The 24,628-nt window shown below is 41.7% G+C and overlaps 1 protein-coding gene across 5 annotated transcripts in view; it reads left to right on the top strand.

The window, feature by feature from the left end:
* The window catches only part of MYOF (myoferlin), a 77,250-nt gene that overhangs the window by 24,691 nt on the left and 27,931 nt on the right, over positions 1-24,628 (top strand). For 2 of the 5 annotated variants that reach the window (XM_083443563.1, XM_083443562.1), the window contains exons 8-29: positions 146-208; positions 298-348; positions 553-583; positions 1,130-1,245; positions 1,387-1,465; positions 2,705-2,831; positions 4,379-4,482; positions 5,980-6,048; positions 6,143-6,186; positions 7,352-7,434; positions 9,063-9,101; positions 11,592-11,716; positions 12,635-12,751; positions 13,304-13,481; positions 13,822-13,946; positions 15,293-15,399; positions 15,672-15,864; positions 17,027-17,179; positions 19,519-19,650; positions 20,200-20,363; positions 23,534-23,648; positions 24,392-24,497. In XM_083443563.1, the coding sequence (XP_083299689.1) occupies positions 1,235-1,245; positions 1,387-1,465; positions 2,705-2,831; positions 4,379-4,482; positions 5,980-6,048; positions 6,143-6,186; positions 7,352-7,434; positions 9,063-9,101; positions 11,592-11,716; positions 12,635-12,751; positions 13,304-13,481; positions 13,822-13,946; positions 15,293-15,399; positions 15,672-15,864; positions 17,027-17,179; positions 19,519-19,650; positions 20,200-20,363; positions 23,534-23,648; positions 24,392-24,497 (2,071 nt within the window). In that variant the 5' untranslated portion in view covers positions 146-208; positions 298-348; positions 553-583; positions 1,130-1,234. Of the gene's footprint in view, positions 1-145; positions 209-297; positions 349-552; positions 584-1,129; positions 1,257-1,386; positions 1,466-2,704; positions 2,832-4,378; positions 4,483-5,979; positions 6,049-6,142; positions 6,187-7,351; positions 7,435-9,062; positions 9,102-11,591; positions 11,717-12,634; positions 12,752-13,303; positions 13,482-13,821; positions 13,947-15,292; positions 15,400-15,671; positions 15,865-17,026; positions 17,180-19,518; positions 19,651-20,199; positions 20,364-23,533; positions 23,649-24,391; positions 24,498-24,628 lie in introns of all 5 variants that reach the window. The other 3 variants (XM_083443561.1, XM_083443560.1, XM_083443564.1) reach the window with 2 other exon arrangements.

Raw genomic sequence — 24,628 nt, 5'->3', positions numbered from 1 at the left:
AAAATGTAACATGCATTTGTGCTGGATTCAAACGGACAGTTTCCTCAATCATGAATAAAATTCCTCATCTGAATCCTTGGTGTCTTTTAACTCCCATGAATATTCAGATTTAATAACCAAGCTATTTCCTCCCATGACTTAACAGATGTTTTACTACAATGTCCACATGACCCCTTCAGAGCTCTTTGATGAAACAATAAGCATTCGGGTAAGTAAAACTAACAATGTTCTTTATAACTGCCTCATTATTGTTGAATAAAAGTAATACATTATTCCATTCCTATCATTCAATTATAGGTATATGACTCTTATTCTTTACGTGCCGACAGTCTAATGGGGGAATTTAAAGTAAGTATTCTTGATGTCTCACCACATGCTTTCTGTTTACCCTCTTACCAAATCTGTAATGAAAATGTTGGGAAAGGGGAATACATTTCTCACAAAAGATGGAAGCTCTGAAGTTTTATTTGTGAAAATTGTTATACTTCCTGCTATGGTACTTTCCTTGTTGCTATTTTTCTGGAGTGTTAATATGCTAAACCTTTGTTGCAGATTGACATTGGCTATGTCTACGATGAACCTGGTGAGTATGTGCCTTTAAGGCTCTATCTTCTGTATTTCCCTCCTAGGAAAAAAAGTGGAATAGCTGGCAGGGGGCAGACCATGATTATGAAGGTGGTTTTCCTAGGGTGTGGGTCATCCATTGCACTTCAGGTGTGCTGACCCCTGCAACAGCAGCAATCTTTGGAGTTGGTCTGGTCTGCCCCACTCCACCTACCAATCATACCCAGCTCATACCAAGTCGTTGTTCCATCCAGCTCAGGAATGTCTATAGTGACTTGTAGCAGCTCTCTGGAGCGGGTTTCAGGCAGGAGCCTCTATCAGCCCCTACTGGAGATGCTGGGGCTTGAACCTGGGACATTCTGCATGCAAAGCAGATGTTCTACCAGTGAGCTATGGCCTCCTCCCCCTTTCCCCTCCAAGCTTGATACTCCTGCTTCTCACTGCCACTAGTTATCATCACAGTTTAAACGTGACTCCTTAAAGAAGGAGTCTTTATGGCTTATTTGAGAGAACTAGAATATTATTTCCCTGAAGGGATGCTATCTTCTCTCTTTTTTATTTTCAGGACACGCGGCCATGAGAAAATGGCTGCTTCTAAATGACCCTGAAGATTCAAATTCAGGTGCCAAAGGGTACTTGAAAGTCAGCATGTTCGTTCTCGGAACAGGAGATGAGCCACCTGTAAGTTTCAGTCATAAACAGATATTTTCCTTCTACTAATATGCTTCACACGGGTTAATCTATGCTTATGTTGGTGCCAGAAATTGCATTTGAAGGTACTTTAATGACCGAACCTGCTTACTGTATGTTTCTTTTCCCCAGTTCTGCTTGCTCCGCTACTTTCCACCCTATCGCCACAGTGCTTCTCTCCCATGGCCTTCTGCATCGCTGCCTTTCAAAGGTACATCTCCCCTTAACTTTTCCCAATTTCTCATCTTTGGGGTACAGCCTCTTCTTGCTCATGGTACTGCTTCCCCCCTCTGCTGTTCCCAGATGCTTTATTCAGTCACAGAAAAGACTGTGAATCTTGGGTTTTTTCTCCAGATGCTCTTGGGAGTGTTATTAAAATGGGGAAATGTACAAATCTGCAAGGATACATGCCACCCCCCCTGCATTTTATCTTCACAATAACTTTGTTAGTTGTATTAGGCTGAAGGATTCTGATTAGCCCAAGGCCAGCCAATGTGGTAAATGTGATATTTCATGATCAATAATATATATCATTTCAAAAATCTTCTGGAATGTTGATATTGTTGCTTTTTATAACAATATTCTCACATTAAATTTGACTTCTAAAATGTCAAAAGATTGTAATTTGGAAAGAATCCAGTGTAGAGTGAGCCCATTTTTTTCCATTTAGGATTATATACATTGCAAACAAAATGCCAATCATGTTTTAGCTAAACTTGCGCTACATAATCTTATGTGCAAGTCTTGACCTGCAAAATTCAAATTGTTGGACATATTAGTCAGCCTAAAGGTTTGTGTCGATAACCCTCACATTCTTTTGCACTGAAGATTAGTGAAACTGACCTTATGGAAGGTTTCCTCAAAACTTCGACCCTCCAATTCTTAGACCCTTGTCTAAGACACTAAAAAGTGCCTTGCAGCCTCTTACGCACTTTGTACCATGTATTTAGCTAATGCTGAATAGAAGACAGAATGACACTGTACGATGTACATCGTTGCTATTATAGGTTCTGCATAGGATTTGTGATTGTGATACAGAGGAAAAACAGCTAGCAGGGGAAAGTAGGGGAACCTCTGCTTAGCTTTGCTGCCCTGCTGATTACGCCTTCCCACTTTGCAGGAGAATAGCATTGGTGACATGTGGTGGCTAAATCATCTGTGTGGAAACATCCTGGGTGTGGTCTTCTAAGATTTATATGCATGCATAATTCCAGCACAAGCTCACAGCCCAGCATTCTATAATCTGTGAAAGGCACAGCTTTCTTGCAAGCTGCGGTTGTTTAGGGGCAAAGAGGTATCACTTCAAAGTGAAGTTGCCAGAGTTATGCCCTGTATGCACACAACTCTGCACTTCACTCTGAAATGTTTGCAGGTAGTGGCTATTTAACAAGGGCTTGCTTGCTGTCTGCTAGGGGAAGAAGAATAATGCATTTGAATGTGTCTCCAACAGGTGGAAAATAGAGAACGGGAGAATGAAAACGATGATGTAGAAAGTAATCTTTTGCTTCCGGCTGGGATAGTACTCCGATGGGTCACTTTCGTTCTTAAGATCTACAGAGCTGAAGATATACCTCAGAGTATAAACTTTTTTGTTTTATTTTCTGAGTTACACATTCTTAAAGTTGGAATTGTGTGCAACTGAATTTTTTTATACCAATATTAGTTTCTTGAGAGCTCAAGAGATGCTTAAGACTCAGTTCTTACCTAGGTGGTAAGCCTGTGTCTGGGCTGTACTGCTTCAGACATCATTTAGGGGTTCATATAACTGTATAACCTTTTTAATTTTTTTTTAAAAAATCCTCTACATATATCATGGGTGTACCCCTATCTGCATAACCTAGCAATTATAAAATATAGACGTGCTTTTACTCTCGCAAGATTGAATGTTTTGCCCTCGGCTGTACTTGAGGGACGATTCCAACAGATTCCACACAAGAAACCCTTCTGTCCCTGTGTAGATGTCAGTACCGAATCTGTGGCGCATGTTCTTATGGCTTGCACTCTTTATAAAGACTTGAGGAATGAGGTTATCACCCCTCTTTCATTGTCCATTTCGGGTCACCCAGCCACTGCCACAGGGTCCTTTCTCTTGGCAGATCAGGATGAGCAGGTGACGGCAAAGGTTGCAAGGTTTTTAGCTGGGGCTATTAGAATAAGATCCACTATTTGACTATAGATTCAAAACCCTAAAATGCATTTTATATAATTGACTTTTTATTTCTACTCTTTGTGTATCATATTGTTGTTTTATTGCTGTGGCTGAGAAAGGTTTATTCTTCTACTACCTGTGTGCAAATAAAGGTTTATTCTTCTTCTACTACCATGGGTGTAGAATTCAAGGCTTGCCAAACTGCCCAATTTGGCCTACAAGGTCATTTGGGCCTAGCTACACTCACCTGCCATACAACATCAAAGGCGGGGTAGGTAAAGTTGTGGCATCAAAGGAAAAATCAAGAGCCTTAGAGTGTCCTCCAGATTGCGTTGCAGCTCTGACTTGTGTTCAGCATTGTTTTAATCTGGTGCCAAATGCAAGCCCCACTAATTTGGAGCTCCCCACTGGAACCCCTTGAGCACTGCTACTTTTGACAGGGCTCAGATCCACCCAGGAATGACCAGTCCCAGCCACCATTTTATTTCATTCCAAATCATTGTGGGACAAAGCATTGTAGGGGAATGGCTAGCTAGTCTCTGCAAAAAAAATGGCAGCCACCAGTGGGGATTTCCATCTTTTTGGTGACAAAATAAAGCTTTTTTTTTTCAAAAAAAAAGGCAGCAAAAAAGTTGCCACCACTCCTAAAAGTAAGCCCCTCTGCTATTGTAGTGAATATTGCCCCTGAATTTGGGGTCATTTTAGCTGCTGCCCATTTCTCTGTTACCTCTAGCTTGGTGTTTCCAGGGCAAGACATCACTCCAGAAGGGGCCAAATCTGAGCCCCATGTCTCTGGCCGCTGATCCCTTGTTTGCTGGATTCAGTTTTCACTATCATGCTATTTAAGTTCCACAATACCACACCCAGCTGCCACATTGCTGCATGTTCATGAAATATGCCTACTTTGTGGCTCCAAGATCTTGGTTGTGAAAAATGATTGCCATTTCCCCCTTCTTCTGTATGTTTTCTGTGCAGTGGATGATGCTTTTGCGCAGACTGTAAAGGAAATATTTGGTGGAGAAGCAGATAAGAAAAACCTTGTGGATCCATTTGTGGAAGTTTGCTTTGCTGGGAAAAAGGTATTCAGTGCTAATAACAGAACTATATAAATAAATATGCTTGAAACCAGTCAGGATCATTAATCATTGTTTGAAGTTGGCTTGTTTCAATAAGCCATAAGAATACTGTGGTACCTCGGGTTACATACACTTCAGGTTACAGACTCCGCTAACCCAGAAATAGTAGCTCGGGTTAAGAACTTCGCTTCAGGATGAGAACAGAAATCGTGGGGCGGTGGCAGTGGGAGGCCCCGTTAGCTAAAGTGGTGCTTCAGATTAAGAACAGTTTCAGGTTAAGAATGGACCTCCAGAACGAATTAAGTTCTTAACCCGAGATACCACTGTAGTCACATCTTGCCTGGGTTCAGAGACACAACACAGTTTCCCATTATGTGCTGAAGCCTTGGACTTACACACTTACCTCTGAGCTCATGTGTTCTCCCTTCCCTCTCTTCCTCTTCCTCCCCTCCTCAGACATTTATAGTGATATATTTTCAGATAACTGCAGGTTTCTTGTTGTATTTGAACCTGGACAAAATGTGCTTGGTCTTGTGGGATATTGGAACAACTCAACTTCAGATCATGTTTAGTGATCCGGACTTGTTTCAAGAAACCATTTAATGCCAACCATAATTTCTGATTCAAACATAATCGCAAACTGTGGTTATTTGAAAATGCAAGCAGAACTTCTCTGAAGTCTTGTGCACAAGACTTGTGCACTCAAGTCTTGTGCACATTATGCTATAGATTAGCCCAAGAGTCACCAAACTTTTGGGACCTGTGAGCACATTTGCAAAATGGATAAACTGTCATGACCACAGATGGACACACACACACACACCAGCACATTCATTTGGTTACAACGAAATGCTTCTTTTAAACCTGATTTCAGTGGGAGGAGACAACCCTGTGGGGCACCAGGGCACATCTGTCTACACCTTCTGCATATGTACTTCTGGGGCAGGAGGTGCAAATTTGAATAAAATATGGGCGGGAGTAAGTTCCGCCCTGCATTATTGATCACAAGACAAAGTGTGTACACACCTTTTGAAAGGCAATGCCCATCAACTCGCGGGGGGGGGCAGCCCCCTCAAATATTTTATTGGGCACCTCAGCCCCTAGGAATTGGCTCCTGTTCTGGGGCCATATAGGTCTAGCATTCAGGCCAATGACTGCCAAAAACTGAACACAGTCATACCTTGGTTTCTGAACAAAATGCGTTCCGGAAGTTCGTTTGACTTATGAAATGTTCGGAAACCAAGCCGTGGAAGCTGCACTGGACATTTGGCTTCCAAAGCAAAGTTTGCAAACTGGAACATCTACTTTGTGGCATTCGAGTTCCAAGTTGTTCGTGAACTAAGTTGCTCAAAAATCAAGGTACGACTGTATACCGACAGTTACTGTGAGGAGCACCCATTATATTTTGTGAGCATTTGTTAATCTTCCTTATGTCTGAATAAAAGCTATTCCTAGACATAGAACTGTTCATAACTTTCATATGGGGATTTTTTTTTCCAGGTTTGCACAAATATAATTGAAAAAAATGCTAACCCAGTGTGGAATCAACTTGTTAATCTTCAGATCAAGGTTGGTTTGCTGCTGTACAAAAAACTATTACAATGTTGTTGTTTTATTTAGAAATAAGACTTTGTTTAATTAGTACAGTCTTCTTTTTTCCTAGTTCCCTTCGATGTGTGAAAAAATAAGACTGGTGGTGTACGATTGGTGAGTTCTCCTTTGTTGTTTATAGAGTTGCATGCGAAGCAACAATGACAATGCTTCAAAACAAAAAGGTTTTAACATACGTTGGTGACTTGTGCCGCACAAGCTATCGCAGAATTAATTAAGTGCTCTTTGCAGAGCGGTGCTCAGATTATTTGTAATGAAGTTGGTTATAGCTTGGTGTTCTTAATAATTGCCGCTGTTATGGAGCATGACAGGCCTGCCTGTTTAAAATTCCCACGAGTTCTCATTCATTAGCTACTCAGCTTGAACCATTATAAAGATTATAGAGATCATTAGAATTGTTTCATGGATAATTATGTCCATTAGGCTTACTGCTGTCAGGGTTGTCAGCTGTCAAGGCAGGGGGTAATACAGGCACATAGTCTTTCTATAAGGTGCTAAAAGATATGTGTACATCCTTTAACAATTGAGTAGTGCGCGTTGTGCCATCTGATGGCTACTGGTGGAACTGAAATCCTGTCACGGACGTATAGGTGAGTGTAGCAACCATAGGATAACCTTGTGTGTTGTCTTCTCCTAACCTTGCTGACCTGGGCTTAGGGATGGGAAGAAATTTGGTTCAGCTTGTATTTTAGTGCAAGTCTGCCTAATTCATACTTCTTGAAACGAAATGTGAATCGAGACACAGCGGTTTCTCCTAATTCTGTGATGCAGTTCTCCAACCAAAAAAAAAGTGTACTAAAATGCATATATTAGGGAGACGTGCATAAAATGTGTGTTTTTTATTAAAATAACATACAAAATGCATCATATCTGGGGAAATTGCTTGCAAAAGTATATAAAAATGTATATATTAGGAGGAATTTGTACTAAAGTGCCAAAAGATTTTGTGAGGAGGTTTTTGGGGGGGGGATATTTTTGCAGAAATGTGGTAAACTGACCCTAACATTGAAAAATGAGAAACTGAGAGAACTTGAAACTGACTGATTTGCCCATGGCTATATATATATATATATATATGTTTCTTTACAAATGCAGTAAATAATAATGGTAGTATTAGTGATAAATATACAATTTTCAATACAGAACATGGTTAAAACAGGACCTACCATATATAGTACTACAATTTTATATGCTTAAGACCACACCCACATCTGAATATTTAAAATTAATACTGACGATTACATCATTTCATTTCATGAAGGGATCGCCTCACCAGAAATGATGTCGTAGGCACCACATACTTGAGCCTCTCCAAAATTGCTGCTTCGGGGGGAGAAGTTGAAGGTAAGCTAGTTTCTCTTCCAATGTTGTTTCTTCAAAGGAGCACCTGTAAGAAGAAGAAAGAAGGACAATGTAAGAAATCGTATTTCTTCACTCAGGTTCAATGTACGGAGCCGTTGGAGAGGAGCGGTGGCATCACATACCAAGCCTCCTGGCATAATAATAATAATAATAATAATAATAATAATAATTTATTACTTATGCCCCAGCCATTCAGGGCAGCTTCCAACATATTAAAAACATGATAAAACATCAAACATTAAAAACTTCTCTGAACAGGGCTACCTTCAGATGTTTTCTAAAAGCCAGGTAGTTGTTTATTTCCTTAACATCTAATGGGAGGGCATTTCACAGGGCGGGCGCCACAACCGAGAAGGCCCTTTGCCTGGTTCCCTGTAACCTCACTTCTTGCAGAGAGGGAACCGACAGAAGACCCTCTGCACTGGACCTCAGTGTCCAGGCAGAACGATGGGGGTGGAGACGCTCCTTCAGGTATACTGAAGGACCACTTGCCGGGAGGGGGGGAGAAACCAGGCACTAGGAAGGTTGGGTGCTGTGCAGACACATCAGCAGAGCAAATCTGATGCTCCTGCTGATATGCCTGCACAGCACTGACCTCCCTGCTCCTTTGTCCCACCTCCTCCTGGTAAGCAGCAACTCAGTTCTTTCTGACATTCCTATTCATACGTCCTGCTACCTGATTGGTACAAAGTGCCATATGAGTCTGCATGTAACGCTTGCCTAGAGTAGTCCAGGGGTAGGCAACCTAGGGCCCGGGGGCCGGATGTGGCCCATTCGCCTTCTCACTCAGGCCTGCGGACGGTCCGGGAATCAGCGTGAGTAGAATGTGTGCTTTTATTTAAAATGCATCTCTGGGTTATTTGTGGGGCATAGGAATTTGTTCATTTCCCCCCCCAAAAAATATAGTCCAGCCCACCACATGGTGTGAGGGACAGTGGACCGGCCCATGGCTGAAAAAGGTTGCTGACCCCTGGAGTAGTCATTTTCTCTCTACAGGGACTATTTCAGGAATAGTGTGGTCATCCCACCATGGATGTTGTTGCCCTGATGAAAGTTGGTTGGCCTCACTGGGGGGGGGCAGTGAAACTTCCCACATTTGGGTAGAACAGTTATTATTCTTTGGAGGTGTCTCTCTTAGACCAATTCATTATATCCTTCATAATGAGTGTGTAGTACACTATTGTTGAAAAATGAAAACTGGTTGCTATAGGTCTATGCATACCACGCGCTATCTTGAGCTTCCTTGCCACTATGGGATGCTATATTTTCTTCTGAAGCTGATTTAGCTTTGAGGACTAGTTCCTTTGAGGACTGCATGAGAGTGGCACCTGTGATCTTAAATGTTTGCACTTGTCTGTCATCCTGTGATGCCCGCATAATAGCCGTAAAATGCTGCTATAATTTCTTATTTTGTGAGGTTGATACTGGCAAAGCTGTCAGCGCAACCCATCCTAAGTACTTATGTGATTTAGAATCAAGACTTAGGATCAGGACATACCTTATTTTTAGATCAAGACTCCAGATTCACTTTGATTTAAATGTTTTATATGTTGTACATTCTTTATACAGTACTACATACCAAATAATGTGTTGTCTTTTGTAATCTATAGAGTTTTCATCTTCGGGAGCTGGGTCTTCATCGTATGAAGGTTCATAATCATATATTGGAGTTCAATGCAAATTCTTGCCCTTTCCGCAAACTAATATTTCCTTTTAAACCCAAATGTGTAACCTATACACTTACATTAATGTTAGCAGCTGCGATGATACTTATGATGATAATTTTTAACAGTTTGGGCATTGGATCATGATTGCATGAGATTTTCTTTGACTTTTGCATGGCTTTACTGTATATTTTTGCATGCAATTGTTTAATTTATTCTATACCCCAACTTGTAGTATTAAAGATATATGCAGGAGCTTTGGACACAGTGCTTGGTGGTTTGGGCCGTTAATGGCTTGCTGTCTTTAATGAGAGCACATAAACAGATTTTTATCTATGAAAACTATCACAGGCAGTATAAATTTGCCTCAAATTCTGTGCCTGATTCCTCAAAGATTAAAAAACTTTTCATAAAAACGGATGCAATATTAAAGATCTGCCTCTGAAAGGTACCCATAAAATCACTTTGTTTTCTCATCCAGTATTTAAAAATATGTAGTGCAGATTTCTTAGCAGCACAGTTTAAAAAGAAAATGATTTCACATTTCTGTGCTGAATTGCACTGAAAATTTAATTATGCAACAGTAATTATACTGTGAAATTTTCTAAGAAACCTTTGCCTGATCAGTGAATACTTTTAAAAAGGAATTACGTGTGTGTATGTGTATATATACCGTATTTTTTGCTCTATAAGACTCACTTTTTCCCTCCTAAAAAGTAAAGGGAAATGTGTGTGCGTCTTATGGAGCGAATGCAGGCTGCGCAGCTATCCCAGAAGCCAGAACAGCAAGAGGGATTGCTGCTTTCATTGCGCAGCGATCCCTCTTGCTGTTCTGGCTTCTGAGATTCAGAATATTTTTTTCTTGTTTTCCTCCTCCAAAAACTAGGTGTGTCTTGTGGTCTGGTGCGTCTTATAGAGTGAAAAATACGGTATATATATATATAGAGAGAGAGAGAGAGAGTGTGTAACTTTATATTTGCCTGACCTCGGCACATTTACTTGGAGAAAAGATTAGATTTTTTTTCACATTACAAAGAATTGTGGGATGAGAGTGATTCACACTTCTAATTCTACACTACTACGGAAATAATGTGAATAAGATGGTTGGGTGAAATACAGGAGGGTGGCCCCTGCACTTTTATTAGTGATGTACAATAAGGATTTTATCATGGCAAACATAGGGGATTATATTGTGGCAAATGACACCTGCTGAACTTCCTGCTTCTGCACAACTAGTGACTACAGGAGCCCCCACCTACTTTGCATCTGCCCACCCTAAATGCAGAAAAAGAAGAGTTCTGAATCTCACTTCTTCATAGATTGCTCTCACTGTGCAGTTTGGAGAGCAGCTGTGGTTGTTTTTCTAGAGGGCTATGAGTTGGTTTGGAAATTTGTTCCCAGCATTTAACAGCAACTGATTCTACTAGTCTTCTGCTGCAACATCTGATACAATTAAATAATTCAATTATTACAACCGTGTACTGATCTACGCTAACCTTTCACCTGTGATTGTAACAGTAGTTTAGATAGAATGTGTGACTAATATCTCCTTTCAGTTTTATTAATGTGCGAAAAGCAGTAATGCATTAACGTTTATGATCAGGAGTTAAAGAAGAGAGAAAAGCACAGTGATAAGAGAACTATGAGTATAGCTGGAGTTTTTTCTGGATGTTTCTTTCTGCAGAGGAATCTACGCTGATAATAACAGCTGTCAAAGCTCTGGTTGTGCCTGTAGTTCTCTCCTATGCTTACATCGCCTTCCTTTGGCTCCTGAAAAAAGATGTTAATACAGGACACATATCTCTCAGTGCTATGGTTCATTTGAATAAATGAAGGTCTCTTAACATGAAGGTAGCACAGCCAGTTTATTCTATGGGGTTCTTTTCCCATAAAGTTTTGACTAAATTCAAATTTATGCATCACCGTTCTGACCCAGAGCTCTCCAGACACTGTCATGTGCAGTGGGCTCCTTTCATTGAAGTGTATGGAGACATCCTTGTGGATCCACACACATAACTGGTCTTGCCATAGATCCTCACTGCTCTTTTGCAGAAAGCCAAATTTTTGCACTGTTCCTGTTTGGGAGGCTAGATTTTCCCTGGGGCAGGCAGTTCCTTATTCCAGCGCACCCCAGAGGAGGGGGTGGGGAAACTGTGGCCTCAAGATGTTGCTGGACTTCAATTCCCAGCATAGCTGGGACTGAGGGTATTTGGAGTCCAACAACATGTAGAGAACCACGGGTTAGCCACCGTGGGTTAGAGATGGCCCAGTCACAAAGAGTTTATGGGTCATGGTTAATCTATTGAGAGATATTCCTGGCACTTGGACTTTCTTTATACCCATAGAATAAAATGTTCTTATTTGACTAACAACTAACATTTAACATTTTAGTTTGCTGCATCCAGAGTTAATGTTCACACCCTCTTAAGGTAGCCCCTAATACAACATGTTTTAATCGTGATGTTTGCTTATCAGTAAATACCGGAGAGACGGAAGTAGGATTCTTACCAACATTTGGGCCTTGTTATCTAAACCTTTACGGAAGTCCAAGAGAATATACTGGATTCCCAGATCCGTACGATGATCTAAATTCTGGAAAGGTTTGTTTATCCTTTGGAATATCTCTTAGTCAAAATATCTGCTTTTTGCTTCCACACAATGGCCGGAGAAAGAATGTTGGCAGGGAGTTCACCATTGAGAATATAGTGTTATGACTCCTTCACCAGTTGTCCTTTTAAACGCTCCATCACATGTATAAAATAATGTGTACCTTTTCAAAGAATTTGAATTAGTGATGTCATTTTCAAGCAACAATAGTACCGACTCTCAAAACACAGTTTGTAGTCTTTAAACATAACATGCAAATTGTATTGGTGCTAAAAATAAAATATTGTTATTTCTCTGGTACCTAAAACCACTGTGGCCCTTTGTAACATGCACATTTTGCAAAGTCTAGTCCATCTATGGGCCCTAGGCATGCAGAAACAGGATTGGGAGATTCTCACACAAATTGCTGCTTGCCTCTCTCCCCAGCAGCTAAGATTGTGCGTGCTTAGGTCTGTAAAGGAAGCTGGAATTACATCAATCAGCTGTTTGGAAGGCATGAAAACAGCCTGGATTCAGTCTTCCCACCCCTTCCTGCCAAACAGTTAATTGGCCCAATTCCAGCTGCCTCGAAAGAAGTGGTTCTGTTTTACTTACTTTAATGACCCTATTGCTTTTAACTGAGCTTATTTGTAACCCACCCAGGGATCTTCAAATGATGTAATCAAACAAATAAACAAATACGCTCATGATCAATATTATAAAATTGTATCCAATAGCCCGTGTTTATTAGTTTCGGTAGAAAAACTGGGATTGTTGACTTACATTATGTCGGGGGGGGGGAGAGCCTATTTTATTGTGAGATGTGATAAAGCATGCAAATTGGAGGGTGGAGATGATACTCACAGTGTAAAAGAATATACTAGCTTTGCAGCTTACGTACTATAGATTGAAGTATTGTGTTTGTGTTTCAGGGAGAGGGGGTATCTTACAGAGGCCGGATCCTGGTTGAACTGACCACACTGCTTGACAGCAAACCCCTTTCTAAAAAGATTGAAATGATACCCAGTGATGATGTACTAGTGGTTGAGGTAAGTGCTGTTTTGTTCCCCATTATGTGAAATATGAAATATTTCAATCTTGCTCCTTTTGGGCAAGGCCCACCACACAATTGGAAGTCCTTGATCTCATAGGGTGGTTAGGCAAATCACACCCCTAGACATATCTTTGGAGTGGGCAGAAAAGAATACTATGCCTCCTTTTGCATTTATTTTCTACATATAGTGGTACCTCGGGTTACAGACGCTTCAGGCTATGTGTTTTCGGGTTGCACACTGCGCCGAACCCGGAAGTGCCGGAATGGGTTACTTCCAGGTTTCGATGCTCACGCATGTGCAGAATCGCAACCCGCGCATGCACAGATGCGGCGCTGTGGGTTGCAAACGTGCCTCCCGCACAGATCACGTTCGCAACCTGAGGTATTGGTAGCCAGCAAATCATTTAAAATGTGTGGTTTCATTTGACATTTAATGTTTCTCCACACTGGTAAATGTGTGTGGGTGCCAACATGTATTTTAGGTGGGGTTTTGCTTCAAAACTTAAACCACTGTTTGTTAAACCACTGTTCTTGTTTGAACCTACAGAAATATCAGCGGAGAAGAAAGTACAGCCTCAGCGCCGTGTTCCATTCTGCCACCATGTTGCAAGATATTGGCGAGGCCATCCAATTTGAAGTCAGCATAGGGAACTATGGCAATAAATTTGATACCACATGCAAACCGCTGGCATCAACAACTCAGTACAGTCGGGCTGTATTTGATGGTGAGTATTACTGCTGCACAAAACTAGTAATAAAGACATATTTGGGTGGGTTGGGGCTGTAACTTTTAAATCTGTACTTACAATTAGGCAGAGTGAGGCAGATTTTGGGTGTCATTGTAGGGCATCAGGTTATTAGTTATATATATATATATATATATATATATATATATATATAATAACCTGAGATATTCATTTGCATTTTCCACCTTAGGCCGAAAAATAGCTTGCCCAGTCTTGGTTGAAATAATGTGAATAAAGATTGTTGAAATCCAACAGCTATACAGTATATATTTTTGTAAGAGGACATATTCCCCCAAATAATGTGCTTATTTCACTCCAGGAAACTTCTATTACTACCTGCCATGGGCAAACACGAAGCCAGTGGTGACACTTACTTCATATTGGGAGGATATAAGTCATAGACTGGACCCTTTGAACCTTCTTCTTGCCATAGTGGAAAAACTGGTAAGTTAATCACAACTGTTTCTCTTTCCCATAATTCATATATACAACATTGTTGTGGCTGTATATAAAATAAGTAAGTAAATTATAAAGCTTCTTTTTGGATTTGTATTCTTGCATACAGCAATATAATCAAAACTGTGGCAAAAACTGGGCTTCTGGTTTCACAGCAGGCAGAATTTCAGTCTTGTCCAGTGAAAAATGCAAGAAACATTTGTGTGTGTGATGTAAGCTGCATAAAATACAGCTGCAAGGCTTTTTAACTGGGCCTGGACATTATGAACATATTATGCTGATGCTTCATACGTTGCACTGGTTCCTGGTCCATTTCCAGGCCCAGTTCAGAGAGCTGGTTCGTGACTTTTAAATCCATTATAGCATGGAATGAGGGCACTCAAAGGATCACTTTTCTCCACATATGTCACTGTATTAACAGGCATATGCTGGGACTGTTGATCTGATAAGTACATCATCACAAGCCATTTTCCAGGTGTCCCCATTATCTGAGGTTCAGTGAGCAGATACCTGGGTAAGGTCCTTCTGGAAAGTGGCTCCCCATTTGTGGAATTCTCTCTCTTGGGAGGCTTGTCTGGCACATGCCATGAGGTCAGGCTTCATGTCAGCTAAATAACTCTTCCCACCCCCAATACCTTTAAGTTTTTAACCTTCCTAAAAGTTTTAAAGAAATTATCAGTGTGGACTTCTCCATAATTTTCCTACAGCAAAGACAATTATAACAACAGCCACAGCAGTATAAATTCTTATAACAGCATGAAAACAGAACAAAACCATGCCAAAGGTATTTGGTATAGATTTAATCTGTATTTTGTGAACCACTCTGGTATTATGAATACGGTACAGTGGTACATCGGGATGCGAACGGGATCCATTCTGGAGCCCCGTTCACATCCTGAAGTGAACGTAACAAGGGACTGCGTGTCTGCGCATGCGCGGGTCACGTTTTGCCGCTTCTGCGCATGTGCTTGATGTCATTTTGAGCGTCTGCGCATGCGCAAGCAGTGAAGTGACGGAGCGTGTAACTTCCGGGTTGCCGCAGAGCGCAACTCGAACGCTCTCAACCCGAAGCACATTCAACCTGAGGTATGACTGTATATGAGTATTTGAAAATGAAAATAAGCAACAAATGAGACTTAAGTTAGTCACAATGGCTAGCTTAAACCCCATTGATTTCAGTGGGTCAGCTCTGAATATGTCTAAATCTGGATCCGACTATGTGTTTGGTGTGCTTTACAAATAGTTTTCTGTAACACCGATGAGAGAATCTTACTGGGGGAAAAGGTTGCAAATGAGTAGCACATATGGACTTACCCAACTCTTTAAATCCATAGCAAACAAACCTGACAGCCTTAAAATCAGGAATACAAGCAAAGGTTTCAGAAAACCAGTTGACTGAAACGTGGCTGAAGCTAATAGATGAGCTTATGGAGGACCTGAGGTAAGTTGCTCTGTATCTTCCCTCTTCACAACTGCCCAGAAATCCAGTAGTGCTGCTTACAGAGATTGGTTCCTTCTGCTTAAGAAGTGCCCCAGTTCCTCAGAGAGGGAGCAAAACTCCTGAGCCAGTGTCTCTTTGGGACCTTGGTGCCTTACACACCAATGTTTGTGATGTTATTTGAAAACTGACGTCAGGTTTCACAGCTGTTCCCACAAACTGTTGGTTGATTGGTATGTTTGTTACTCAGAAAGCCTACTCATTTCTTCTTTCAGCAAGGAATTCCCAAGCCAGCAAGGCAAACACAATGTCACAGTCCTCGATACACAGATCTACAAACTGCGGGAGAAATCAATCAGACAGATTCAGGAGGCAGCTCTGAAAATGAGGAGCGAAGCCACAGATATCAAGGCCACACTGACAGAAATTGAGGATTGGCTGGAAAAATTAATACTACTATCTGAAGAGGTTGTTCTCTCTGCATTGATAATGAGCTAACATTTTTTTCTTCTGAGGGTTGCATGCCAGCGGTGGGCATTGCTAGTACACAAACAGGCAGACAGGTACATAGAGGCCACATGCTTATCACTCATACAGGCAGGAGGCGGACAGGCTCCAGCAGGCAAGCCAAAGCAAACTCACACATTCAGGCAGGCAGGCAGACCAGCAGTGCCCAGTGTTTCTGCCCCCCACTACGGTGCTAGCTTCAATATTGTATTGTGGAGAAAAACCAAAGCAATTTTGCCTCCCACATCAGTGCTCTTGTCCTACCCCAGCACCATAATAGGGAGGAAGCACACAGCTTTTCAAAGGTCTTCTTACCTTGCAAATGTGCCTCTTCACCCTCTGATCAGGAGTTACTGCAAGAAGTAATTCAAGAAAAAAGGAAGGAGTCATAGGAAATGCCAAACCATAGTTAAAACAAACCAAGGATTGTAAGTAAACAACAAGCCATGATGTCTTGTTAGTAAGCAAACCACAGTCAAAGTGCTGGTCAGGGTTTAGACGGCCCAAAAAACTGTGAATTTACAAACCGTAATTTATTAAACCATGGTTTAGCATTACATGAAAACTAGGCCATACTGAGGTCACCTTTAGAGGATCTGCGTGAGACACCTGGTATTTGAGATGTGACTGGTAGTGACAGGAAAGAGACTTTTTGGAGGTGGTAGCTGCTTGTGGAATTGTATTCCCAGGGCAACTTACCAGAAGAATAACAGTGTAGGTACAAGGTATTCTGTGACTCATGGTGTCATGGTCTTGAAATAAAAATATTACATTCTCCATATTCTATTCCCATATAGCATATGGTTGTGCTGAAGACAGAAACACTTGTGTATTAGAATGCTTTTGCCTGTTGTTTTACATGTTTAATACAGCCACCCACGTCAGAGACCTGGGATTGGCTGTAACTCCCTTTTGAGTGCATACTCAATAACAAACTTGGGCAATATATGAAGCATACCAGAATGCCTGCTGGCCTGCCGTATCTTTTTGTTACCGTATAATGTGATATAATTCTTTAGAGCAAATTGTCTGTAGTGCCTTCCCCTTCCCCCTTAAATGTGAGTCTACAAATGCCTTTAATAGGAAACTTTGTCTCATTTCCCCTCTCATTGCAAAACAACAGCCACAGAACAGCATGCCTGACGTGATCGTTTGGATGATCCGGGGGGAGAAGAGGCTTGCCTACGCTCGCATTCCTGCCCACGAGGTTTTATATTCCACAATTCCTGGGGCATCTGGGAAATTTTGTGGGAAGTCCCGGACCGTCTTCTTAAAGGTAACCTAAGCCAAACACTTGTCTGCCCAACGTGGTTAGGTCTCCAGTTCTTGTTCAAATGTGTGGCCTGGAGTTCAGTCCTTTTCAGAGTCAGCCTGGTACAGAATGCCGCTACTGGAAATACAGTAGTCCTGGCAGAGATGCTTGAAAGCATAACACTGAAATAAATTTATGCTTTCCATGTACATGCACACAAACTGGGTACAGATCTATTTCCTCTTAATTTGCAATAACCAAATGGATTGTGATAAATAAAATAAATAAACAGAGGCTTCAGAGTCCAAAGGCACTCATCTATCAAGGAAAGGGCCTGCTTGTGTCTCCTCTGTGTGTTTTCACCAGTGGTGGGCAGGAGGCAGAGGCAGCTGCATTCCGCCGGTGGCAGAAATGCTGTGCTCATTGGGACAGGGTGCCGAAGAATTGATGCTTTTGAATTATGGTGCTCGAGGAGACTCTTGAGAGTCCCATGGACTGCAAGAAGATCAAACCTCTCCATTCTGAAGGAAATCAGCCCTGAGTGCTCACTGGAAGGACAGATCCTGAAGCTGAGGCTCCAATACTTTGGCCACCTCATGAGAAGAGAAGACTCCCTGGAAAAGACCCTGATGTTGGGAAAGATGGAGGGCACAAGGAGAAGGGGACGACAGAGAACAAGATGGTTGGACAGTGTTCTCGAAGCTACCAGCATGAGTTTGACCAAACTGCGGGAGGCAGTGGAAGACAGGAGTGCCTGGCGTGCTCTGGTCCATGGGGTCACGAAGAGTCGGACATGACTAAATGAGTAAACAACAAACAGAGGTCGAAGGACTTCAGGGCTGCCACCGACCTGGAGCTTTCCCAAGCTCTGTTACCCCTGGTTTTGACTCCAGGCAGCGACCATTTTAGGTGCATCCAATTGATGCGCAATCGCCAGTGTGCAGGTCCTTTCGAACCCAGAGGAGGAGAGGCAGGACAGGGGTGGTTTATGCACACTGCACACCCCATCTGCATACAGGGTCAAGAACGGAACCCCTATGCAAAATGGTCTCTGCCTTTATTCAGGAGGACTGGTTTTTTCCACCCTGGCTTTGCTGAGGTGGGTAAACACACAGTGTCTTTGCCTCAGGTGGGACTTGATGATTCAGTCAGTGGTGGCCGTTGAAGTGGTTTGCCAGGTGAAACCTGTGCAGCATGGCAAAATAGAGGAAAGGGGTTTCCTGCCTTTAGCTTCCATCACTGGGAAAGACAGTGGTAGAAGTGCATGTGTATAAGACAGCCACTGCCAGTGCTGTGCAAACAACGGTTGCTGAGTCCTGTTTAGGCAAGTTTTTGATGTTTGATGTTTTATCGTGTTTTTAATATTCTGTTGGGAGCTGCCCAGAGTGGCTGGGGAGGCCCAGCCAGATGGGCAGGGTATAAGTAATAAATTGTTGTTGTTGTTAGTCATCCTGGCATGGGCACAGGCTGCCAATGTCATTAGGGTCAGTGGCCATATGCTTGCATGGTCGTGTGCATCACTCACCACCTCCCCATGCTAAACAATAAGGTTAGAAAAGCTCCTATCCTTCTGGCACCATGTTGTGCCTCATTAACTGGCACTGCCTTCATTCATTCCTATCTCCTCTCATGAAGACTGCCTGCTGTAGCTCTGCGCAGAGTCACAGAATAGGCTTATCTGTTCCAACCTCCTGCCCAGTGCAGGAAATCCAGAGCTGGGGCATCCCCACATATGGCTGCCCACCTTTGTGTGAGTCATTTCTTTGGGGGTTGACCTCTTGTAGTCAGGGCTCCCTCTCAGAAAAGCAACCCACTTGGATACATGAGGTGTGGCTCCTCTGAAAGGGCCTTTTTACACTCCACATTCTAAAAGTCCAGGGTAAGATTAAAGCGTGCCTACAATTTGGAGAGCGGGAAATGCTTCTCTGCTATCTGTAGTGGTGGATACACTCATGCAAACATCACATCACACAACTGCTTTCCAGACCACTTATGGTGAGGAAATACTAACGATTGGTACTGCCAAGTTCTCAGAAATAGGCAGGAGTAAACACATTGTTAGATAAGAGCCAAGAACGGAATAACAGGAAAAGAATTAACAATCTGGCTGTGATTGTCTCCTAAATGTAGGGAAACTGCTCTATTTAAAAGTTGGTTTGGGGACACTGCTGAATTTTCAACACCTTAAGTTTTCCTACCATTATGAAGTAACCTCTGGCACAGGAAAATGTTGGCCAGGCACATACATGCCAATAAGCTGTCACTGGGGCACAGGCTACAAATATTTCTATTGTATATCTTTTGTTAGTCCTTCTGACACATCGGAAAGTAACCGCTTTTGTGTATGTGTGTGTTTTGTTTAGTATCCACAGGACAAAAACAACGGCAACAAAATACCCGCACAGTTGCGAATTAGTTTTTGGCTTGGCTTGAGTGCAGTAGAAAAAAAGTTTAATAGCTTCGCAGAAGGAACGTTTAGCGTCTTTGCTGAAATGGTATGTGCAGTAAAGATTACTGTTTAAGATAAGGTCCCAGGGATTTGAATTTATTTATTTATTTTTATTGCATCTTCCCCAAAGAATTGTAATGGTACAGTCCACCAGGAAGTTCTCCTGCACAAGCACCATTGAAATGAATGGGAGTCATGCAAAAAGCGCACCCATTTCAATTGTGCTGGTGCAGCTCCCACTCATTTCACAGGTGTGTGCAGAGGAGAGCGTCCCAAGGGTTTGTGCCCTCAGATGCCAGATCAGATGTACATGAGCAAAGAGAAGAGACTTTTGTATCACTTTTAACACCTGTGGTTCCTTTGGTGCCGTAATTAGCATTTTCAGACTATTTAAAAGGCACTCTTTCAAAATTTCAAATGTGCCAAAAAAAAATATGTTAGCCTGGTGTAGGCAGTGCTGACCCAGAGGAATCAGTTGTCTAACTGAGCAGAAGGCTTCATATACTGTCAGGGAGATAGATATTTAATTTATAAAACATTTTTCTGCAGTCCGTGCAGTTGCTTTATTTTTTATTTTATTTTACTTTCTCAACAGTATGAAAACCAGGCACTTATGTTTGGGAAGTGGGGAACTTCCGGACTCGTTGGCCGCCACAAGTTTTCCGATGTCACAGGAAAAATAAAACTGAAAAGAGAGTACTTTCTGCCTCCCAAAGGATGGGACTGGAAAGACGACTGGTTCATTGATCCTGAAAGAAGGTCAGTTTTTTGTTTGGATTCCTCTAAAATAAGACAAAGGGAGGGGCTTATGTAATTTCCCACTAAGGAAATTTCAAAACTCTTGCTAAAAGAGAGGGAGGCAATAAAATGCCAAGTTTCAGTACAAAACAGCTCCATTAGGAACTCCCAAGTGAAGATGTTTATAGTTCTCATGAGTAACAGTGGAGTCAGTCCTGTCTTTGGATATGTCCACGCTGGTAATTTCGTTAATATAATCTTACTGACATCTTTTGGGAGGCAAGGCAGTCTGTGCTACATTACAGGATGTTTCACTATTTTATAGTCCATTTAAAAAAGAGGAACAGCATTTTAACAAGCTTTTACACAGTTAGTCTGGACAGATGTTTCATACTTCCTGGTTGTGTCCCACCCTTCCTCTTTAAATAACATGTAAAGCACACTCAAACTATGCTCCATACCAGGCATAGGCAAACTTGGCCCTCCAAATGTGTTGGGACTACAACTCCCATGATGCCTAGCTAACAGGACCAGTGGTCAGGAATGGTGGGAATTGTAGTCTCAACACATCTGGAGGGACAAGTTTGCCTATGCCTCCTCCACACAGAATACATGCTTTTCTGACGCAGTGGTTCCTCATCAGGTTGGAAGTAGCTTTGATATGTGAGGCTTTCTCAATGACCTTGTGGTAATCAAGCTCTAATTAGTGCTTGGAGCAAAATATTTATTAATAATATCCCACCCCCCAAATTTCAAGGAGCTCATCATTCCTCTCTTTTATCCTCACAACTACCCTGCAAATTGGATTAGGAATGGCGATTAGCCTAAGATGACCTGGTGATACTCTGTGGCTGAGCAGGGATTTGAACCTCTGAGGCGTAAAGAATAAATCGTCTGTAATAAACCATTATGAGGATGGTGGCGATTGGAATGCAAGATTACAGCCTTAAGATGCTTTCCCCATCTGAGGTGAAATTTGCTCCAATTCAATTTGTGGCACAATTTGGGAAATCCATGGTGTCCGGAATGTTCATTTGCATTGAAGTGCCTCTCAAATGCTATTTCAAAGGAAAGGGAAGCCTCACGGAAAGACAGGTTGAGGTAATAAGAAGCAGCCTTTCAATGGGCGGAAAATAATCTACAAACTGTATTTTGGCCAACAGATGGCAGTATAGAACAGTTGTAGCCTCTTTTTGATCCCCACTATAAATAGCTGAGTATCTTTTGTATGAGGTGTTTTCCTCTGTTGTAGTAGTATTTTTTATAACATTGCATATATGTGTTTATTTTGTGTGTGTTTTTCAAAGGCATATATTAATAAGAGTGTGCTACATCAGTGATAATGTGCTTTATGAAATAATGTGATCCGCTGTACCATGGAAGAAACAGTTTACAGAACTGGCTGCAGATCATTTATAGCTCATTGTAAATTCAGTGCCACAAATGATTCCTGGCAGCCTGCTTAATTGCCTTCTTCCTCCATTTCTTTATCTAGACGATGCCTAGGAGACAGGAAAGGAATAATAGTTTCCAGATTGCAACTATGCATTTCAGCACTTTGGAATAGCTTCGTGATTTCAAAATATTTAAAAATGTTGCCACTGATTCCTACCTAGTGAGACTATTTACAAACTGCCAACGTGGTTTGGACCAAGTCCAGCCATGCAGAGAAACAGCCTTTCCCCCCAAATAAAGTCTTTACCGGAGTGGTTAGCATTGGCCCTGGTCACATTGGCAACCCCAATTAGCTAACACCCTTAGGTAGACTCCAACACAGTCCACTTTCTCCATGACTGCCACCCTGGTAAACTGTGGACCTGACTATATGTTGTGTTAATTGTTGTGCTTAGCAATTAGCTGTGCTGCAATTAACAATAGAAAATCCTAATACAGATTCCACAGAGACCCTATTCTAATTGCAGCATGAGGGCTTGTTTCCAGTGGGATTACAGCTGAGAAGGTAAGGATTAAACCTCCCCTCCTCACCACATGTTGTGGTCAATAAAAATTAGGATTATTATTATTATTTAAAATACCCAGATGTGGCCTACAACGGTGTTAGATCTGTCAGCCTCTTCTCCTAAAGCTCTCTTCTAACACAGCCCAATGGATCAAGACTGTAAAATGAAAAAAAACTGTTAGGGTTTTCATTGGCTACAAACAAAGGAGAAATTTGATTCAATATGCAATTAAAACTGAATCTGTCAAACCCCCACTTTCTGAAACACACATATGCACACACATCCAACTTCTGCACTACAGTTCTCCAACTAACCAGTGTTTACAAAAATGCAGATATTGAAGGAAAATGTGCATAAAAATAAAGATATTTGTGAAAACGCCATACGCAATGCATTATATAAGGGGAAAGTGCTTGCAAAAGAGCATACGTTAGACAAAATGCATTTTAAAAGGTGTTTCTCAGGAGAAATTCACACTAAAATGTTGAACAAGAAAATTGCAAATTGCTGCCAAATGTAGGGAACAGAATTTAGGACTAGAAAAAATACGAGAAAATGGGAGAACCAAAATTATTATTTATTACTATTCATTAAGTTTGGATACAGCCCTTACACAGATCTCAGGGTGGTTCACAACATGAAAATAAAAAATAAAAACACACAATACACAACAAAAACAAGAACACACAAACCAGTAAGCCCCCCCCCCTTTAATTGGCAGATCCTGCCATTCCTAGCTGCAAATATGCTCTTAACTATGATAAGCCACCATGAATAAGCCACAAGAGCACATGCTGCCTTTTGCTCCCTTCCTGGAAACAATTTTTGCCTCTCCCTGCATTAACCTGTAAGCATGTCATTGGCAGCAATGTTGACTGCAGCCAGAGCTATGTAAAAGTTCTCACTTAATCAGGGTGTCAAACTGGCTTCAAATCCTGGCAGCTGGAAGAAAAATTAAAAGGTTTGATCACATGGCACTTATCCACATGGGACCACGTGGCTTGTTGGAACGTTCTTCTAGCTCTGTGGCAGCTGCTGGTGGATAAGTGGTTCCTAAGTAGCTGTGGGACTCTGGGAAATGGATGTGGCTGATAGGTCAGATCCTGAATTCCCGAACCCCAGTGAGTCACTTTGACAGGTGGGCACAGCATGATTCTGTCAGTGCAATGTGTCCAGTGAACGTCTTTTGGCACCTAACAATAGTTGGAAGGTCTGCTTCTGGTTTCACAGCTTGCTGACGGAAGCAGATGCTGGTCACACTGAGTTTGCTGATGAAGTGTATCAAAATGAAAGCCGCTATCCTGGAGGAGAATGGAAAGCAGCTGAAGACGCTTTTACAGATGTGGTGAGGATCACGCTTTTGATGAGCCAATGTGTTTAATTTCAATAACCTCTCTTTAGGTTACAGCTGCATGTAAGTTAAGCTGCATGTAAGTTAAGGCAGATTGTTAGTTTTCACAGCAAAATATACTTAAAATCCAAATTGCAGTATAAAAACAGAATGCATGCCGCTAAATTTAAAGCAGGCAATGGAGTGAACTGATCATACAAAGTGGAAGTGGAAATACAATTTTATAGCATCTTCCTGCTTCCTACAGAGGACGGCATCATTTCAGTAAAACAGGTACAACCTTTTGATCCACAAACCAAAGCCAGCCTACTAAGCACCGATCAGGGGCTCTATATAGTTTCTGTGTTAGATTCATGCCTGGGATTGGAATAACAGACATTGCCAGCACCACAGACAGACCAAAATTCATGGCTGGTGTGCGGCATTTGGCTTGATGGGCCCCAATTTGTGCAGGCCTAGACTAAAAACAACAAGGCTACTTTTGAGGGTCAACTTTTATTGATCTCATGCTTCCAAAACAACAAAAAGTCTTGTACCATTTACATTTATTCCCACATCAGTTTTTGTGGACTAGATTTAAGCCTTAAAGGTTGTCCAAAAATTTTGTTTTGATTTTTGTGTGTGTGTGAAATCCTATTAAGTTTATATGTGTGTTATGTGTAGTCATTACTACTTTTTAAGTATTGGTATCACTGTCTTGGAGTGTGTAAGTGTGTGTTGCCTTTTCTGTTTCAAAGAATGGAGAAAAAGCACCACCACCAGGTGAAATAACCTGTCCTCCAGGCTGGATGTGGGAGGATGATGCTTGGATATACGATATAAACCGAGCAGTGGATGAAAAAGGTAAGGGTTAGAATGGACAGAATGCCTCTCGTGTCAGATTCTTAATCCGTGGGCTAGCACCAGGCAACTGTTTCTGCATTTCAAATTGTTCTTTGAACTTCTGTTCCTTGAAATGCAGACCTCTACATACT

The sequence above is a fragment of the Podarcis tiliguerta genome (assembly GCF_965153285.1).
Source record: "Podarcis tiliguerta genome assembly, chromosome: 5".
Classification (NCBI taxonomy): domain Eukaryota; kingdom Metazoa; phylum Chordata; class Lepidosauria; order Squamata; family Lacertidae; genus Podarcis; species Podarcis tiliguerta.
This window is presented reverse-complemented; position numbering and strand designations above follow the sequence as displayed.